At 50.8% G+C, this 19,981-nt stretch overlaps 1 protein-coding gene across 1 annotated transcript; it reads right to left on the reverse strand.

Annotated features, from left to right (window-relative positions):
* Window positions 1-15,113: 15,113 nt before the first annotated feature.
* Window positions 15,114-19,817, reverse strand: igf2b (insulin-like growth factor 2b). The gene is made up of 4 exons (XM_077711122.1): window positions 19,371-19,817; window positions 17,966-18,116; window positions 17,110-17,291; window positions 15,114-16,048 (listed from the first exon to the last, which is right to left on the reverse strand). The coding sequence occupies exons 1-4, from the start codon at window positions 19,446-19,448 to the stop codon at window positions 15,794-15,796; spliced, it is 666 nt and encodes a 221-aa protein (XP_077567248.1). The 5' UTR covers window positions 19,449-19,817; the 3' UTR covers window positions 15,114-15,793.
* Window positions 19,818-19,981: the final 164 nt, after the last annotated feature.

Below are 19,981 nucleotides of genomic sequence, written 5' to 3' on the forward strand. Positions count from 1 at the left end.
GGTGAAACATAGCGTTATCTTGAGCTCCATTTTGCCCACCAATCGGTTGACTTTCAGCAATGCCGGCGCCGTTTCATCTGGAGAGTTTTCACTCAATTGTTTTTCTTTTAACACCCCGCTGTTATTTGCATGTTTCCCCCACCTGTTTGCTGGCCTCGCCCCTGCTTTTTGATTCATGAGTTGGCCGCTTGCGTGGCGAGGACGGAACCCGGGACCCCAGGACCCCAGAATCCCAGAATCCCAGGAACCCAGGCCAGGCGACTTTGCAACGCCGCTGCCTGCCGCTAGCTCTCGATCAGCGGATGCTAATGGTTAAAGCGGGGGCTCAAAGCCAGAGGACAAAAGGTCATAGGGGGTCACTTTGCCGTCCCCACATGAAAGCGGGGAGCTCCCGCTTTCAATGAGGATTAACCCCCCCCCCCAAAAAGGGAAAAAAAATCCAGCGCTTGCAACACTCTGCCGCCCGCGTCTTGCCAACAACTTAAACATGCGCAATCCCCGCTTTCTTCCTCCTTTCTGGTTGGGGGGGGGGGGAGCACAAGATGAATAACATCCCTTTGCAAATACAATGATTTTCAACAGATGGATCGTTTTTGCTCAAAAACACAAGATTTCCCCACCTAATTAAACAAAAACTGATTTCCATGGCCTGCTTTCAATAGAAAGTGAAGCGGAAATGCCCTTAAATCAGGAGGAAATGGAGCAAAAAGTTGCAGGGATGCTAAAAGAAATCTTTGCCGACAAGAAACGGAGGCTCGGCTGGCGAGAGATGGGGGGAATTATGTAAGCGGGCCACAAAGGCGTTCCAACGCCCCGTTTTTGCAATTAGCGGGAAAACATTTGAGGCGAGACTGGGATTTGTTTTGCTCAAGGTTTCCGCGCCAATCCCGGCGAAATCTGGAAATTCTTTGCAAAGTCCGTCGGAGCGAGCAAACGTGGGGGCCCCCGGGGGCCCCTTGGCCCGGGGAGCCCCCACGCACACGCGTGTCGCTGATGAATCCTGCAGCTTTTCCCCTAAAAATGCGAGCTTGAGGAAAAAAACAAAACGGCGGTTATCTCCAAAAGGAAAACATCCATTTCCCATCATGCTTTGCTGGAGAAGACAGACCACCGTCTGGCTAGGCTAGGCTAGGTCAGCTTTTGGAGAGGCCGGCGGAAGTGAGCGAGTGGATTTGGCCAAAATCAAGCGTGGACTCCCACAGGTGGACGGCGGCCAGGCCGAGGCCGGCGAGCACTCGCCGCCTCGTTAATAAAGGACCGCAATGACGCCGGCGGACGTAAAGCTCCCGGCTGGAAACGGGAAGCCCGCGCCGGGCGCTTCTTATACGCTTACCGACGCGACACGTCGTTAGGAACGGGAGGGCGTCTGGCGGAGGACGTCATCATCCGCGACGGCGGCGGCGGCGGCGGCGGCGGCTCCCGACGTTGGCTGGCCAGCGCCGCTTTTCCTTGATTTGGCCTTATTGGAAACAGATGTGTGTGGAGACTTTGAAAACAGCCATTAGATATGCTACTTGCTACTTGCGCTACATTGGCTTCCTTCCCCATTTTCATTCCATTTCATTCCATTTCATCACTTTTTACCTTCTGAAGTTGGCGCGCTGTAGGTTCATGGGGAATTTTGGTGTAAAATGTGCCGTTCAGTCAACAAGGGCAAATTTGCCTCCTGCCATAAAAAGGCTTTTCCTTCATTTCTATTAATTTTCTACAAAGAAAGACATTTTTTTGTTTTGTTTTGGCCCCAAATGATCCCAACGTGACCCGTGAATGTCTCCGAATGGACCGGAAGTGGCCCGTCAAAAATACTGACTTTAAAAATAACGACATTTTAATCTTTTTTTTTTTTTAAATCTGATTCTGATCATCAAGCCAGAATCCTTTCTGCTAGCGGCCCTCGTTGGAAAATCCAAAAAGTTTGAACACCCCTGCCTGTCCCAGCATTCTCAAATGTTTTTGGCCACTGGAATGGAATGGAATGGAATGGCTTTTTTCCTTTTTTCCTTTTTTTGGGGGCCCTTCTTGCAACAAGTGCAACAAGAGATAGCGAGTAGTAAAGAAAGAAATAAGGTGGATTGTATAAGTATGTGACAAATTTTCCCTCTAAAAATTGGAACAAAAGAATGGAGAAGATGGAGAGATGACTAGCTTTTTGTTTTCCGTTTCAGTGCGGGTTTTGCGGCCTTTTTACTTTGACAATAGTAAATTGCCCGCTGCCCCCAAATGTGGGAAAAAGGACACATTTCTTACTGGCAAAGGATGATGCAGCTCTTGTTTTGTGGTGGCAAAAAAAAAAAAAAAAAAAAAATCCCACCTCCTCAAATCTTCCCCAGCTCATTTGCTCACTTTTTCTCTCTGACTAGTCAACAAATTGGGACGGATAAATGGGCCCTCCATCCAAAATGAGTTTGTTAGCAGACCACGACAACAAATCCGTGGTCGGATCCAAAATGGAGATGGAGGTCAGTCGTCTATTGGGAAAAACAATTGGAACTAAAAACACCAGTCTTCCAATGTACAAAATGGACCCCAAAACTGGATGAGTCCGAATAGATGACACGTTTATCGGCCTGGAAAGATGACGGCGAATCGCCGGTCGGGCGTGGTGGTGGTGACTCAAAGTTTTTGCAAGCCGTGTGGGGAAAGGTCGCTAGCGCCCCCGTTTAGCCACCGGCGGCGGGCGCACGTGGAACGGCTGCTGACAAACAAGAAAAAGCCGCTTGTGGCTTGGCGCGGCTTTCCCTGATTCACCGGCATCTGGCGCCAATTCTTCCGGGAAAGGAAAGGAAAAGCCAGAGGGGGGTCACAAACAAAAGACGCCATCAAAAAGGAGCCCTTTAAGCTAACGTGTTAGCATGGACGGACTATTGGCCAGGCGGGCCCAAATCAACCACCCTAACCCAAACGGAAGAAATGTCCCAAAATGGACAAGAATGGAGGTGAAATGCTTCGAAATGAACAATCAGAGAGCGCGCAAATGAATCCATGGGAAGCAATGTGAAAGTAATCAAGGAGAAGAAGAAGAAGAAGAAGAAAGTTGGCTGGCCGGCCGACACGGCCGTCTCATTTACAGCCAATAAAAGTCTGCGATCCGCCACTTAAATTTAATGGCCAATGAGTGTCTCCAATGTGCGCTGATGTCATTAGGTGAGCTCACAGGAAACTTATGACGTCGTCTGGTGCCACCATTTTTTTTTTTTGTACCAGGCCCGCCGTCTGTCCGTCCGTCATGGCAATGAATTTGTGCTGGTTTGGGGATTCCACCGCCTGGAAGTCTGCGGCTGCGCTTTTTGCGCGTGGGAGAGAGGATTTTCTTCTTCTTCTGCGAAGGGGCAGGAAAAAATGGAGCGACGCTTCCATCTGGAAATGGAAATTCTGCACTATTCCCAAAACATCTCAGCAGTCCATCCATTTTGAGGACACAAGGCCTTGCTGTGGACTCCAAATCACCCAAAAAGTGTCTTTTGGTGAATTCTTTTTGTTCCTTTTGGTCCACGTTTTTTCCTGGGACTTTGTGGACTTCCTGGGAGGGAGCAAAAAACTTTGCTTAACACGGGCTGCCCTTGACAAGATAACTCTGTTTGTTTTGTTACATATTGGACTTTACGGGCCAAGATGAGCTGGGAAATCAGGACTGCTTTTACTGGGGGTGTCCGTTGGAGGGGATCCGGGAGAGGGGAGAGGGGGGGGGCTGCACCCCAAGGGGGTACAGAGAAGCCCCACTGACTGACTGACTGACTGATGTTTTGCCCGAAATCAGGCTTCTCTCTTTGTCAATCCCCAATGACTGAGTGACTTTGGGCTATTTTGCCATCGAGTCTCGGCTCATTTCTGCTGACTTCCTGTTGATTTGCGGGTCACTTCCTTTTGGTTTGGGTTCATTGGTGGCTCCTCGCCCGGTATATTCTGCCGGCTTACTTGCTTACTGTTGATTTCACGTGACTTCCCGTTTTCTTCTCCGGCGTCACGGGCTCACCTTCTTATTCGCACAGAAAAAAAAGGTTGAATTTTCACATTTTGTCAATACATTTCTTGTACTTTAATGTGAGAATGTTGGCCATCTGACTTATTTTCTTGTCCCACTTGCGGTCCTCACCCGTCCGTCTGTCTACGCGGGGCAATTTGTGCAGAAGGTCAGAGTGTCCTTTATCGTCCGGACATCCTCCATTTTTTTAATGTAATGTCATTTTTTTTTTTTCATTTTTCAGTGGTCGCTCAGAAGGCAGGATGTCGGCAGGAGTGGGTAACTTCCTGTTTGTCTACTGGGAGGACTTGATCCTGCCATCCCTATCTAGCGCGTGGATGTCATTTGAGGTGAGTGCTCTCCTCTCCTCTCCTCTCCTTCTCTCCTCCTTCTTTCCTCTCTCCATTTCTCTCCTCTTCCCAGCACACTTACTTTGTTAAGGTCTCGGGAGAGGAAGTTGCAACGGGAGCCCGGTCTTGGGAAGTGGCCATTATCGCCGTGCGCGCGATGCACGCTACCCGTGCATTTCCTGCGTCCAGAGGTGCGGGCCGGCTGGCAAAAAGGCACGTGAAACAACCAAAGTAGCCATAAATGAGCCAAAAAAGGACAGGGAGGGAGCCGGCACAGCCCTCAAAATGACGAGAAATAAGCAGAAATGAGCAAAACGGAGATGAGGCCCCGTCAAAAGCACCCCTGGAATTTAAGGGGAGGATTTTGGGTCAAAGGGAAGGAAGCATTTTTGCCCCAAAGTCATTTTTGCCAATGCGGCCGGCCAACGACGTCCGACACAGTTTGGTCCCGAAAGGTCAAACGCGACACACACGTCTACACGTCGAGTAACGTGGAATTTTTCGAGTCTGAAAATCCCGTGAAAGTGGATTTTTTTGGGCCGCCAATGAGCAAACGTCGGCCGGCAATGGGAACTAACGTTAGCTAAGCCGGTCCCGGTCACTCATTGACCGCAGCGCCGATAACATCTGTTGGCTGAGCCGATAAGCGCCGGCTCGCCGAGATCATTGACACGGCGGCGGAGGCGACGGAGGGCGGCGGGTGCTCGGGCGTTACGAAACCTGGCGGGGGGGCGAGCCGCGGCCTTCCGCCAAGAGAGCGCCCGCCCTCCGCCAAACCTTTACCTTTGCTCGACGGGCGGCACGTGTTGGCCGGGGCAAAGTCCCCTTGGGCTCAAGGTCCGGCCCGACGGGAACCAAACCCGGACGTGAGACAAACGGGAACGCCGTGTTTTTCATTGTCTTGGAATCCAGATGAGTGGAAATCATCCAGTGGCACGTGAAGCCCTTTTTAGGCCAAAGTTCGGGCGGCCAAAAGGGGGCCGCACTCTTGACGCCGTCGGAAAAGCGCCGCGTCGGACGCCTCGCTCCACTTTTGAGGAAGCGAAAGTACTTTCCGAGGCCGACTCCTTCGGCGCTCTGAGGAAATTCTGGCCCAAAGCTCGCTGACTCGGCGCATCCAATGTGCTGAGAGGAAGTCACTCCGTTGGCGGGAACCGAAATAGGACGCGTGGCCAGCACAAAGGCCACGGCAGGTTGACCTCGCTCCACCAAAAAAAATGGAGTGTAAGAAAGTCCAATGAAAATGTATAGCATAAAATGGACAAAAATTCTGACCAATGACAACAACAACAAGAAAAAAAGTGGGCGGTCTGCCCGATGGGCCGGCCGGCGAGCGGGTGGCCTAGCTTAGCCTCTGACCCCACGCGACCCCCTCAGCGCCCTGGGACCGTTTGGGGCCACTTGGGGCCTCCCGGCAAAGACGGATGAGAAGAGATCACACGCATGGAGGCAAACAAAGCACGTGGCATTCAAGGAGCGCGGGGAGAAAGAGCGCCTTTCATCTGACGGGCCCGGCGCGCCCCGAAACCTACCGCCTGGACCCGGGAAAAACGAACCCGATTCCCTACGGACGGGACGTGGTTCGGAGAGAAAAGAAGCGTGGTCCGTGGGCGCCAGGGACGTCCATTTAAAGACATTCTCCGGCGGCTTAGGACGCGCTCGCGGATGGGAAAGAAATTCCCAGGGACGACAAAGGCCTGGAATGTTGTCTCCCGCACTCCAAAGCAGCAAAGCCCCCCCACCCGGGGGCCCCCCTCTCTGGGGGACCCCCCCTCTCGCCCCCTTTTCTTTCCTCCTGCCTCTGAAGGATGTTTTTGTTGGGTAATTGATGCAAAGGTGCTATTGATAAGAATGAAAGGAAGATCAAAGTGCCACAATCAAACGCTCGCCGCCGCCACCGCCAGGGAGGATTTAACCGTCGCCACCCCCCCCCCCCCCCCTTTGGTTTTTCTTCATGGGACGGTTCCTATCCTCCATTTCGCTCGTCTTTTTCACCTTTCTCTCAAAGAATGCCATTCTAGGAGCAAATATGTATTTTTGTTTTCGGTCAAATTGGGTTATTCATCATATTTTTAAATTAAAAAGTATTTTTTTTATCCATTTCTACAATTTTGGAATTGAAATGATAAATTCCGGTCGATTTCGGGTTGTCTGGGCGATGCGTTAGCCGAGCGGCGGCGGCGGCGGCGGCGACCATGAGTCAGCCAACCGGGCGTTCTCGCGCGGCGTTCTCAGGAATTCGACCTATGACACGGCTCGGCGTGCCGCAGAGGGGCCCGAGCGGGCACCTCCCACTTTTCCCATTTGTCCCAGGCCTTGAAAGACGACCATTTTGGACTCCTCCCACTTTTGAAATGGACTTTTCAGCCTCGCTATCGGATCCAAAATGGCTCTGAGCGGCCATCTTGCTAGGGGCAAACTTCCCCTCTGAGTCAAAGCGCCGATCCGAAAATGAAGTCCCGGTTATCTTGCCGTTGACGTCCAATCCGTGGTCGGACGTCTACGGGCGATAAAGCTCTCCTTTCAAAGTTTCAAAGAAGAGCGCTTGGCTCCAAAAAAACGCTGCGTCTGCACTTTTTGGTGTTTTTTGCGGCGCTATTAACGACGCCGCTAGGGATCGGCGCTACAGGTTGTGTCGGGACAGCGTGTTGTTCTCCTCGGCTGAGGAATTTGATCTCGCGCCGACCCGCCGCCCAGTCAGGAAGGGGAGTTTTGAGGGGGGGGGGGGGGGGGGGTTCTACAGCGCTCTCCGGTCTTCTATACTGTACGTTATGTGATATATTGTTTTTGTACGCGTGGCCTCGGGGACGGACGGACTGCCCCGCCGCCGCCGCCGCCGCAGTGTCCGCGTCCCTCCCGCCGTTCTCTGGCCAGCTGAAAGCCGGCCCAAACCAGGATGCGGGGGTCCAAGGGAATGAGTCTTGCGTAAATCCCATCAGTACTACGCTAAAATCACTGTGATCTTTTAGAATGGCCTGCAATGGATACCAAGAATAGTGATGGGGGAGGGGGGCAAAAGAGGGGACTTTAACCCCAAAAAAGCCACAAAACCACAATTGGTCGTGGATTTTGTGACTGTGGTGACCGGCGTTTGCATCTCTTCTTTTATCCGATCATTTTAGGGGCCTTTACGTGGTAGCCCATGAGTTTCTGGAGCTAAAATGGTGACGTCAGCCACCCATTTAAAAAAATAGAAGTGGACTTGGCTGGCGTGCTCTTGTTGTGAATTAACGGGACGTCACTCTTAAGTCAAAAGAATTGGAGGCCCGGTAACCGCAAGAAGGAAAAAAACAACAACTCCAAATGGACTTGGTCCACTCTCGTGAGTTCAAATGGATGCCAGCCAGCCAATGAGAAGAAGAAGAAGAAGAAGAAGCGTTTTCCAAGCAGTTGGACCTTGCCGTCCCTCCCGTTTGGAAGGAGTTAAGCGGGCAGCTGCGCTTAAGCGGCCGAGAAAAGAGAGAAGAGAAAAACAGCTTCCCGCTAACACCGTCTGACAAACAAAAGGAGCGCGCCCGGATGGCGTTAGCGTGCGCGCTAGCAGCTGGACACGGGAAAAACAGCCCAGGTGCAAATCGCCCATTTGCTAATTGCCAGCTAGGTAGACCAGCTAACTAACTTTGAGGTCCCTTGTGGTGGATTTGGGTCAATTCCTGTGCACCGGGGGCTCCTTTTCAAGTCATATTTCGAGGCATATTTTGGATATCTACTACTTTCTTTTATTTCTCTGTATGTTTTCTTTTCTTCCCCCCCGAATCTTTCTTTCTTTGAGGGTGGGCGTTCCATGCGTCTTTGCTGCCAAATGTCCCAAAACAAGTGTGGAATGTTTTGATTGGCCAACGTGGCCAGAGAACAACAGATCTTTATTAATAAACTGGCCTTGTCTTACTTTTTGTCGTTGTCTTTGACGGGCAAACGCCACAAAAGCACCCTTGTTGCTGCTCTCGTGAAAGTCCAAATGGGAGGAAATGGAATGTCCATCAAAAGCAAAGACACGTTGGTTGCACTTTTGATCGGCGCCCTCAAAACTTTGACGGCCTTAAAAATGAAGCACTTTTTCCTCGGTTGCCGACGTCCGGAAAATCATTCGAAGAAGAATAAAAGTTTGTGCGCTTTTTCCATGGCTACCTACCGCCTGTCCTTCTTTTTATCAGTGGAATGCCTTCTTTTGCCCACACACGGAGGAAGTAGTCCAAATATTTGCTGAAGAAGGCCATTGCACGGCAGCCATTTTGTGGATTGTCTCCACACTGTGTGCCATCTTTTCAGGCCGCCGCCGGCGTCAATTTCATTGTGACGCTTGACGACGGTCGTCGGGAGCTTCTCCGCAAATGCCGGCGGGCCCCGGACAATGTGCCGGCCGGGGAGCGCTTTTGCCCAGGGCCCGGCCGGGCCCTTGGCCCCGCCCACTGGCAAGGCCACCCCTAAAAGGTCCCGTAAAGTCACCAAAAATCTGCCGTGGCGGGGGACCTGAAAATGACCCCGGATCCACCACCGCCAGCGAACCAAAACCGACACAAAACAACCGGGAATGACGTTAAATGGGCAGGAAGTAACCAAGAAATGCCGCCAAATCAACTGAAACGGTCCAAAATGAATCGAAATGAACAGGAATATCCAAAAAGAAAAAGAAAGTGGCATAAAAATGCCTGTGATTCAATAGCACATGAGCAAAATAAACAGGAAGCAAGCCCAAATCAACAGGAAATGACCCAGAAATGCCCAAAGCTAAACAGGAAGTGACCTGGGACGGACTGGCCCCTCCCAGTAGAGCGGCTCGGACCGAAAAGGAGCTTGAAAAAAAAATGTCACGGTGAGGATCCGGTGAGGCCAAATTGTGCCGCAGAGCTGCTAAAATGGCAACAACAAAAAAGTGAAAGAAACATTAGTGGCGCTTGAAGAATTTGAGGAGCAAACGAGAGAGAAAGAGGGAAAGGGTGATGTTGGTTCCTGTGTGTGTGTGTGTGCAGCAGACCAGCTTTCTGGTTATCTTCCCCACAAAAAAAAAAAAAAAAAGACAAAAACAAGATAAGCTCCATTTCGCCGGCCCCCGCCGCCCGCCACCTCGCCGGAGGTCGCGGGGTTCGTTCCCTTCCCTCTTTTGGCACGTTTTCCTCTTTTCCTCCCTTTCATTCATTTCCCTCTTGTTTTTTTTTCAATGGACATTTTCTTTTTTTCCTTTCTTCCACCGGTCGGTCTGTTTTCAAAGAAGGGAGACAAATGTGTTGACATTTCCCGGGGAATTCCTTGTGCTTTGTCAAACTCGTACGAGCGCCGGCCCGCGGCCACCGGGGAGGTGGTTCCGCCGCCATCCTTCGCCGCCATCCTCCGCCGCCATCCTCCTCCGCCTGTGGCCGGGATTGGACGCCCGGCTCCGTTGGTGGCCGCCACGAGGCCCGAAACGGAGCGTTGTTGCCACTCATCTCCCTCCCGGGTCGCACATTGCGCAAGAATCCGATCAAAATAGGACAGAAAGCAAAGGATTGGTGACCAAAAAACAAGTGGGCTCCTTTTTGTCTCTCTCTCTCTCTTTGTCTTTGTCCCAAAAAGAAAAGTTAAAGAATGATGCACCAAAGCCACCGAAGGAGATATTTTAGGAGGCGGCGGCGGTGGCGGTTTCTCCAAAAGGCGCATTTTTGAGGCTTCCGGTGTCTCCGTTTGACGTGACGGGGAGCGGAGGGAGCGGCCCCAAAATGTGCAGGAAGTGTGCTCACCGCACGCACCATCATTTCCTTCCAGTGAAAAACAAAGGCTGACGCTGAAAAGCAAGACGGCGCCGCCACGTGTGGCTGGCCTCTTTTGTTTTTCTTCTTTTCTGGGGCCCCCGGTTCAAATGTCATACCTTGCGTGACCCCCCCTGGAAATGCTGGAAAATCAACAAGGAATGGTCCACAATGTCCACAAGGGGACTTGAAATGGACAACAACGGTCTTTTCTTGTCAAATGTGTGCGGAAAAACAAAAACAAAGGAAGGAGCTCCCCCCCCCAAAAAAAAAAATGAAAGAGGCAGGAGGTGGGCGGCATCTTGCAACGTTTAAGCTTTCCGACTTTCCGACGTTAACATTATGCAGGTGGCGTCCCTAATTGACTCTCTCCCAGGGCATTCATCATGGTGTCACCACGTTGGGGTCGTCCAGGTCGCCGGGGCAACCTGGGGACTAAATGCCTACTCAGGTGAGTAAAAAATAAACAACAATTGACACCATATATAATAATAGGGGAAAATATAGCAAGCTGAAATGATGATTTCCACAATGTTGGACCACATTTGCTCTTTTCAATCATAGGTCACTTCCTGTTGATGTAAGGCAAACGCTAGGTCACTTCCTGTGTGTCTTGGGAGGCTGGGAGACACAAAATGGAGTCCCCCTGCTGAAAACAGTTGCGGTCAATGGCCTCCAATGGGTTGGGAGATTTAACCCGGGAAGTGAGGCAAAAATCAACAGGAAGCAGCCAAAGTAAAGAAGAAGAGAGGCCAAACGACGCCCCGAGAAGAGGAAGTGACCTAGAAATGGAAATATAAAGTGAGCTGGGGCCTCCCGCTCCTGCAAAATGGATGGGATGTGGGCCAGCCAGCCCTCCAGCCGGCCTTCCAGCCAGCATTGGTGCCTGAAAGGGTTAAGAAGGTCCTCCTCTTTTCCATTTCTCTTTTCTTGCCTTGGCTTTCTGTCAACCTTCACAAAGCGTGCTAACACATTCCTCTTATCCCACGTTGCCTCTCTAATTGCGGCGGTCTGAAAAGAGGGGATGGCCAAAGAGAGAGAGAGAGAGGGAGAGAGAGAGAGAAAGAATAAGAGAGAGAGGGGAAAAAAAGGGGGTCACGCCAGCCAACGGGACAAAGTGTACCCCAAAAATGGAGCGTCAGGTGGAGCATGAAGGGCGACGTGAATCGCTCCTCTGTTCATTGATGGTGGGATGGCTGGATGATGGGATGGCGGACGGGCGGGCGGGCGTATCTCAAACATTTGGACGCTTTTCAAGAAAGCCAGCGCTTACGTCTCCCTCCCGTCGGGGAAAAAAAAATGGCTGTCCCCGACCGGCCGACCGGCCATAAAGAGGGGATTGTCTGCTCTGGACACCGCCGCTAATTGTCCGCTCCTTTTGCTAATTATGTAATGCTTGTTTATCTTACGAAGGACTGAATAACGGCCTTGCCCTCCAGATTTGTTGCCGGGGTCAGAATTCTACCTGGAGGCCTTGACAATCATCAACAAAAGAATCCCTGCTTTGACCAATTGGGAGTTGGCCACAGCGAGGCCTTCTCGCAGGCGTAGGGATACCACATCGCTTTCGCAAACAACCATCGGCTGGTGATGGAGTGGACTAGCCAGAGCTAGCCGGAGCTAGCCGGAGCTAGCCGGAGCTAGCAAGCTGTATCTGGAGCAAGCTGCACAAGGAACTTCCATCTTTTGGGGACACCATGAAAGCGCTGGATCCAAAAACCAAGGAAACCATTACACAGATTTCCACAAGCACTGCTGATTGATAAAAAGATCTTAAAGTACACTTTGTTGCACGTGACAGACGGCAGACAACACCAACACGGCGCAGCTCACCGTCATTCATCCTGGTGAGTAAAATCCGCCTTCATTCATAAATAATATTTTCGATTTTCACCACTGTTGTTGCAGTAACGCTTTTAGAGTCATTCATTCATTTTCTCAACCGCTTTAGCCTCACTAGGGTCGTGGGGGGTGCTGGAGCCTATCCCAGCTAACTTTGGGCCAGCCAATCGCAGTGCACCATGAGACAAACAACCAATCATAGCCAGGGGCAATTTAGAGTGTCCAATCAGCCTAGCGTGCAAGTTTGGGGAATATGGGAAGAAAGCGCAGTTCCCGGAGAAAACCCATGCGGGCCCGGGGAGATTTTTCCACCATGACGAGAATGCAAATCTGCCCGGCGACAGGGGTTTTGGAAAAAGAGGTCAAGCGGGAAGGCTGGATTGCGATGGGGTGGCGACGGTGGCGGCGCTGGCGGCGGCCCCGCCCCCAAAGCATCTCCGTTAGTGGTAAAAGCGGCCCAGAAAGACACGCACGCTGCCGCCGCCGCCGCCGCCGCCATCAATCATTTACACACGCGTGTGGTCCAAAAAAGTGGGATTGCGCAACCACGCTGGAAACAAACTTGTTCTTTTATTGATGCGAAAATGAAAAATGAAAGTAGTGGTCGTCGTATGCTACATTGGCGACCTCACATTCACGTCCAACCACGTTCTTCATTGGGAAAATACTTGATATGATTCTCAATTCTTTCTTGGAAAAAAGAAATATTCTCCCTTTTGGGTTTATTTTTCTTTTTTTTTTAAGAGGAATATAGTTTACATTTTTGTTCTTTCTTTTTAAAAAATACTCATAATTGCCACCAGGAAAAGAATAAACCAAGAATATCAGTCAATATTCACTTGTTTTTGTGTGTTTATTTTTCATTTAAAAGGCTAAGGATACAAACATATTTCCAATAAATTAAGAGCAGAAAAAAAAGAGGGCAAGAGTCAGCAAATATTCTCCCTTTTCCATTTTGTTTATTTTTCAGGAATAAAAAAAAACCAAAAAGGGGAAAGAAACAGTAAGTGTTTTGTGATTTCTGCTTTCAATCAAGGAGATTTTGAGGATTTGCTTTGGAAAACAATCACACGCTTACAATTATCATCATCATCATCAACATATTCCAACTTTTCCGATGCATTGCATTTTCCGGCAAAATGTCCACCGACGAATCTCGGTCGAAGCCCTCGCACGGCGTCTGGCGGAGGACGGTTTCTGGTAAAATGGACGGAGGAGGGGGACCCCAATCAGTTCCCGTGTCCTTTCAAAATAACGGCTGACTTTAGGAAGCGGTCGGAGCGCGTTCAGTACGCTGGGACGGATGCCAAAAAAAATAGAAGAAAGCGTCAAATTTTCGCGCTTGGAGAAAGCGTCAAATTCTCGCGCTTGGAGAAACGAGAAACTTAAGGCTTGAATTGCTTTCAATGTCAATGCCTGCCCCTACCAAGATGGCCGCCACCCGAAGGTCGGCCATCTTGGTAGGGGCTTTTTTTGCTGGCGAATTCCATGGGTTGGTCACGAGGCACAATTTAATATCGCCCGCTTGGTCTTTTCCTCCGCTTACCAATCGGCGTCCAATCAGAGTGTCCATTCGGAGGGGGGGGGGGGGGCACTATAAAGTGGCTGGAGTACAAAACGCCGGCTTTTTTGTGAGCCTGGCTCGGGCGGGGGTGACGTAACCTTCCCGCTGGGTTGAGGCTGCTAAAATATTGATGGGACGTGAGTGGGGGCGGGGGAGGGGCCAGTCAAAAGGGGGAGGGGCCAGCCAGTCAAAGGAGGGGGAGAAGTCGGGAGAAAAAGACATTATTTTTGGTACAAAGCATCTAGAAAAAAAGCCTTCCAGCTCCAAATGGAAAAGAAAAAACAAAAGAAATCCGTCAGTCCAGCATCAGTGCTGCCAATATTATTTGGACCCATTTTCAAATATATTTTATAACAAAATAAATAATGCCTTTATACAGTGCCCTTATTTGTATTTCAACAAACAAAACAGACAAACAAACCAAAAAAAAAAGCTTGACGGCTCATTTACGCAAGATACGACCACCGAGTCTCAGTGCCACGCAAAAAAACAAAAAAAAAAATGAAAGAAAAAACACGACATTATTTTTTTCCAAAGATGTCCAGGATAAAGTCCTAATGCGGCCATCGCATATATTCCGACGCGCAACGTTCTATCTGATGAGTGGTCATAAAAAAGCTCCAAATTCATTGAAACTTGTCTGTTGCTATGATGTGGTCATTTTCTCAGGAGGACTGGCAATATGGCCACGTGGCGATGGAAGCCCGCTAAAGCGCTAAAGCGTTGCTAACTTTAATCTCAAATGGCGACTTTTCCCCCTAATATGAGCACTTTGATTCATGTCTTTTTCTTTCTTTGCGTGGCCTGAAAACTCTGTGGTAAGATACAGCTCAGACTATAGGAAAGAAGAACACCACGTCCCCGGAAAAATCTTAGTTTTATGTATAGGTCGATATATTCAAGTATTTGTTTTCAGGCATGTGAATACTAGTGATATAGAATAGAAAAGAAATGTTAGTTGACATTATTGCTGTTTTCTTTTTCCCTTTTGAATGAAAACGTCCGTGCCTCGTTTGGACGCCCGCCGACTCTCCCTCTTGCGACCGATTGGATATTTACGGCCGTGGGCGGCACCCGACCGGTTAGCCACGGCGCTAACGTGGAAACGGAAGCACCAAAATGCCTCAGTAGGAAAAACGGGAATGTCGTGGGATCCAAAACAGACAACTTTCCTCTCCTTTTTTTTTGTCTTTTTGTCGATATGAAAAAAACACGAAACGCTAAAAATAAAAGAATAAGGATCCGCCACGGTCTTCATGCGGAAGGGGCGGCGCCAAGAGGCTGGTCCTAGCGGCTAGCGCTTCCCAATGGAAGGACCATCCCGGGAAGGGGCGGAGCCGAGGTGGACGTTGCTTCCGGGTAGGAGGTGGGCGGGAATTGTCCCGGAAGTTTCGTACCGTCCCCGTCCGTCCAATAGGGGGCGGAAGCCAAGAAGGACATTCTTCCCGGTGGAACGGCTGCCGTTGTACTGATCCGGATAGGGCGGAGCCAAGAGGCACATTGGCCACAGGTGGCTGGCTAGCCAGGCAAGCTAGCTAGCTAGCTAGCTAGCTAGCGCTTCCCATCTGATGGACTTTTGTCAAGCGACGGAGGCACGGCGGTCCTTCCTATGGGCTAACGGGCTCTTTCCATCATCCCTTTTGCCTTTTTTTGGGGTGGTCTCCTTTTGTGTGTGTGTGTGTGGAAAAAGGAAAAATGGCACTTTCCTTAAAACGGAAAGTTATAGTATCATAAAAAGCAGACGTGCTTTTCAACCTCTTCTTGGAGTCCCCTTTTCCCAAAGCGAGCACCGTGGCATTTTGAAGAAAAAGAAGAAAAAGAAGAAGAAGAAGCTACACACACTTGTTGACTTGTTCATACAAAAAAATAGTGCCATATATTTTTCTTTTCCGATGACGTAGTCCGTGGCGTTGTGCAATTTGGCAGAGGCTTTTTCTGCACTTATTTGTGATCAAAAAAAGGTGCTGGAACAGGAATCTCATTTTACAAAATAATTCCTTACAGTGTGGAAGTCCCTTTTATAGGTATAGGTGCAAACTAAAAAAAAAAAAAAAAGAAAAAAGAAAAGAAAATGGCGGAATGGATTCTGTCACGCGAGCCTCTCGTCACTTGCTTTTCCAGGAAGATTGTTTTAAAAATTAAAAAGAAAAAACCATTCCGAGCGTCAAATGAATGGAAGGCATTGGCCGAGTGGGCGGGGCTTGTGGCTCCGCCCCGCCGCCTCGGACTGGGCTGAAGTGGGCTGAAAATGGGCTGAAGTGGGCGGGGCCGGGCTCCGCCGGGCTCCGCTGGGCTCCGGTCCCGACGACAAAGCTATAATCCCGTTTTGTCCGCTGCGTGTCGGCGGACGGGCTCATTTGTGGTTGAGGGGCGGCAGTCTGCCCATCAGGGGCCGGTGGGGGTGGCGGCGGGGGCGGGGGCGGCCTTCCGGCTCCGCCCCTCTCTTCTTCTGCGCCTGCTGCCGTCGCGCTTTCCTGGGCCGCAGGATGGCCGGCACGCCCCTCCGTAGACGCTGGGCCGCCTTGCGCTGCCACTGCTCGTAGCGGAAGTGTTTGATGGCCACGTGAGGCGGCGGCGGTGGCGGCAGCGCCGGCTTCCTCGCCGCTTCCTGGGCACAGAGGGAAGGAAAAGGCGGGCTCAGTCGGGGAAAACAACGGCGGTGTCATTGTGCTGACTTGGTTAAGAGGGCCAAGATACCAACGTGGCCCCCCACCCCGAGGCCATTTTGGGGCAAGATAACGTGCTTCTAGTACAGTAATCCCTCCAATATGGCCGTTCATGTAGACCAGAATTTGAAAAATAGGTCACTTTTTGGGGAAGCTATGATGGTTAAGGACCACTTTCTGTTGACCTCAGCCATTTCTGGGTGACTTTATGTTGATTAGAAATAGAGTCCAGGGTGAGTGCCTGGACTTGACTGGCCATGTTGGTTTGCTGGGGATTTTCAAGAGTTAAACAGTTGAAACCCGTTTTTTTTTTGGTTTTGTTTGTCGGTCGCCACCCTCCCGTTTTAAAGGAGGACTGGAGTCGTCGACTTAACAATTGAATGGAGTAAACGGCCTGCCTTGGAATTTATGCGCCTTTCCACCGGCTGGCCGAAAGGCCATCCATGTCAATGGCTTGTTTTTCTGCCGCCACTTGAAGAGTGTTTACAAACCCCGGCACCCCCCGCCCCAAATACACACGCACGGACCCCCCCTCGTGAATAGCGGCTGTCCCCGGGGACATGTCCAAACTCATTCCCCGGTCGCGGCCAAATAGCGGGCCCGAGTCGCCGTCTTTCACGCACGTCCACGGACTTGAGCGTCCAATCTATTCGGAGCCAACCGCGAGGCTGACGTGTTCGACTGATTCCAACGGGAATTTTACCTTTTTTTATGTTTTCGGGGAAGCCGAGTTGTTAAAGAGTTGAACAGACCAGAAGAAAATGTCCCGCGGCCCGGCCCGGTCTCGCCCTTGAGACAAAATGGCCGCCCCCTATCTGGCGAGATGGTCTAGCGATAGCGAAAAGCGCTGAGGGCCGTGGAAAGTGGCCAGAAGCCAGCCGGCCGGCGAGGGGAAGGCGGGGTGACTGAGTGAGTTTAGGACCGTGTGAAAGGCTGACGCTGACAAATACGCCGTCCTTCCCAGTGGAAATGGATAACTTTGTCACGGTGGCGGTGGCGGTACCTGTTTTAATGGCGGCACGGCGGCGACGGCCTGCGGCGAGGTGGCCGACACGTCCCGTTCCGACTTGGCGGGTTTGGCGCAGTACTGCTCCAGAAGGCTGAGGTCGCAGCTACGGAAACAACACTCCTCCACGATGCCGCGGTTCTGGCTGCGCCGGGTGTTCCCCCTGCTGGTGGGTCTACCTGTGTGGGGAGGGAGGGAGGGAGGGAGGGAGGGAGGGGAGGGGGGCGAGACGCCGTCTTAGCATCCAAATGTCAACCACACCAAATGACTCCAAATCAACAGGAAGTGTCTGTCATTGGCAACAATAGACCATTTTCAGTCCCCGTCCCGTCGTTCCGCCGACGACGGCCAATCGCCGCGGATCGATGGCTCGCGTTCGTCGTGGACGGCTCGACGACGAACGCGAGCCGACCGATTCCTTCCCGGGTTGAACAAACACATGCGATGGCCAATGGAAACTCCTCTGCGACCTTGTCCTTTGTCAAGTCAGCAGAGATAACGAGGATGGGGGGGGGGGGGGGGGGTTGATGTGGCGGCAAAAACAACCCGAAGTGGGGGGATGCGGGGAGGGCCGGTGCTTTCAAACTGCGCCAATCAAAAGAGGAAGAGAGTCCTTTATCAAAGAGTCGGCCACTCTTCCATAAAGGACTCCTTTTGAGGATGCAAATAAAAAAAGATTCCAAACATAAAATCAATGTTATTTTAACCTTTGTTTTTTAATCAATAGAAAGAAATGTGAGAATGCGCCTAAATCAAGCGGAAGCCAGCCAAGCCAGGACCGTTTAGGAGCCACAAGAGCAAACGTCCACAGGCCATTTGCGTAGAAATGTGCATTTTTGGAGGCTTTACGTACTGAAATAGAAGCCCCTGTCCTCGCAGACAAACTGCAGCGTGTCCACCAGCTCGCCTCCGCACAAGGTCTCGGCCGAGGTCATGTCCAGCGCCTGGAAGGCCACGGCCAGCGCAAACAGCAACCAATGGCCGCTGGCCGACGCCTTCTCGGCCTGAAAGACAAAAGCAAAAGCGCACTTTTGAATGGAGACCATGTCGGGTGGCCCGTAGACGTTTGAGCCACCCCAAACCGGAGGGACGGCCACATTGATCAAACGGTCTCGCCTTGAGAAAGAACTAAATGCTTTTGACTTGATCGGAATGTCGATTGGTGGAGAGAGAACTTTGCCCCCGACCGAGCGACATGGCCGCCCTCGGGGCATTTTGTCAGGAATTTCAGACAGTTGATCGGTGACCCGCGTCCCATCCGTTTGAAAAAGGAGGAATGGCAGCCAATTCCCATTGAACGTATGATGTGGTCGTCGTACATGCATGCATATTTGCATTCTATCCTTAATGCATGTTTTGGCCGTCACTGCTTGTATGGGGCACTTTTTTTCTTTCTTTTGAAATAAAATTCAAAAAATAATCATTTCTGACTACGTTTTAAAAATAGGATTATGGTGGTGCATAAAGTACAAATATTCTCTTTTAATCTGAAAATACTGATATTCCAAAAAATCCATTTACATTAACAAGAGTGGGGGGAAAAGTGCCTAAATATTCAAAGAAAAGTTCATTTAGTATTTAATGTCAATACTATATAAGTGCAAAAAAGGCAAAATATTGTAATTGTAATCTATTTTACGATCTAGTATTTTATCGTTAATAAAAGTCCAAATCCTCCGATTTCTGCAAATGCTTTTCATGCAAGTATATGCTGGGGGCTAAAGATGGACGCTCAGTTGTGTCCAATCGACTTCATCTAGCACTTTTTCCTCGTTTAATTCGACAAATTCGACTTTTTTTTGCCTTCGACGCGTCTTCTTCATTGAGCGCCTGCCGTCGGTCGGGCTGGTCGAAAATTGGACGGCTCTCGCCGTCTGTGGACGCCAGTGACCCGAGACGAGACGCCGCCGACTTGTCTCGAAGTGCCGCCTCAGCTCTTGCACAAGCTGTCACACTTTGTTCTGTTCGATAGCCAGAAGAGCTCGAGTCAGCGTTTTTGTTTTTGTTTTTCCCCCCTTTGCTCGCTGTTTATTGACCCAAAGTGCGCCCCCTAACGCTTCTATCGACAAATAACGCCAGCTGTTCTCTCCGTGCGGCTTTGGCCGGCCGGCCGGCGCGGCATGGTGCGGCGCAAAAAAAAAAAAAAAAAAAAAAAAGGACGGCCGCCGCTCGCTCGGTGGAAATTTCGCAATTGGAAAGGAACAATCGCGGAAAAAACAAACAAACAAACAAGGGCCGAGGGTGGGAGGGTGCCTTACCTTCCTTCGGCTCCGCTCCGGCTTCCTGCAGGTGTGGCAAAATGTCTCGCGTCCGGGTCTCGATCGTGGGGTCTCCATGACAGTCAGCCGGCCGGCGATATGGGTGGGCGCTCCGGGCGGGCGTGGAAAGCGCACAAAGGAAACAATTCGGAAGTGGAGCAAAAAAAAAAAAAAGGGAAAAAAGGAAGAAGAAAAAAATGGCGCTGGCTGTGCGCGCTCGCAGGTGACTACTTGGGTTTTTTTCCCCCTCCCCGGTCGCTCGCTCTTTCGCTCGGCCGCTTGCTTTGCTTGCCTTGCTTGCTTATTGAGGTGACTGAGTGAGTAAGTGAGTGAGTGAGTGAGTGGGTGAGTCTGTGGGTGAGTGAGAGAGTGAGTGAGTGAGTCAGTGAGTCAGTGGGTGAGTGAGTGATGTGTGGTGAGAGCGAGGCTGTCCCGGAGACCGAGGCGACAGACCAAACTTCTGGGGGAACAAGTATTATATAGCTAAACACGCCCACTTGGACACCCCGACTCCGCCTCCAGAACTGCCCCCTTTTAGGGGAGGAAGGGAAAAAAAGATCCAAAAAAACACACGTCTTAGTACGAGGGAAAAGGGAAGGACGATCGCGGTT

The sequence above is a fragment of the Stigmatopora nigra genome, unplaced genomic scaffold (genome assembly GCF_051989575.1).
Source record: "Stigmatopora nigra isolate UIUO_SnigA unplaced genomic scaffold, RoL_Snig_1.1 HiC_scaffold_25, whole genome shotgun sequence".
Classification (NCBI taxonomy): domain Eukaryota; kingdom Metazoa; phylum Chordata; class Actinopteri; order Syngnathiformes; family Syngnathidae; genus Stigmatopora; species Stigmatopora nigra.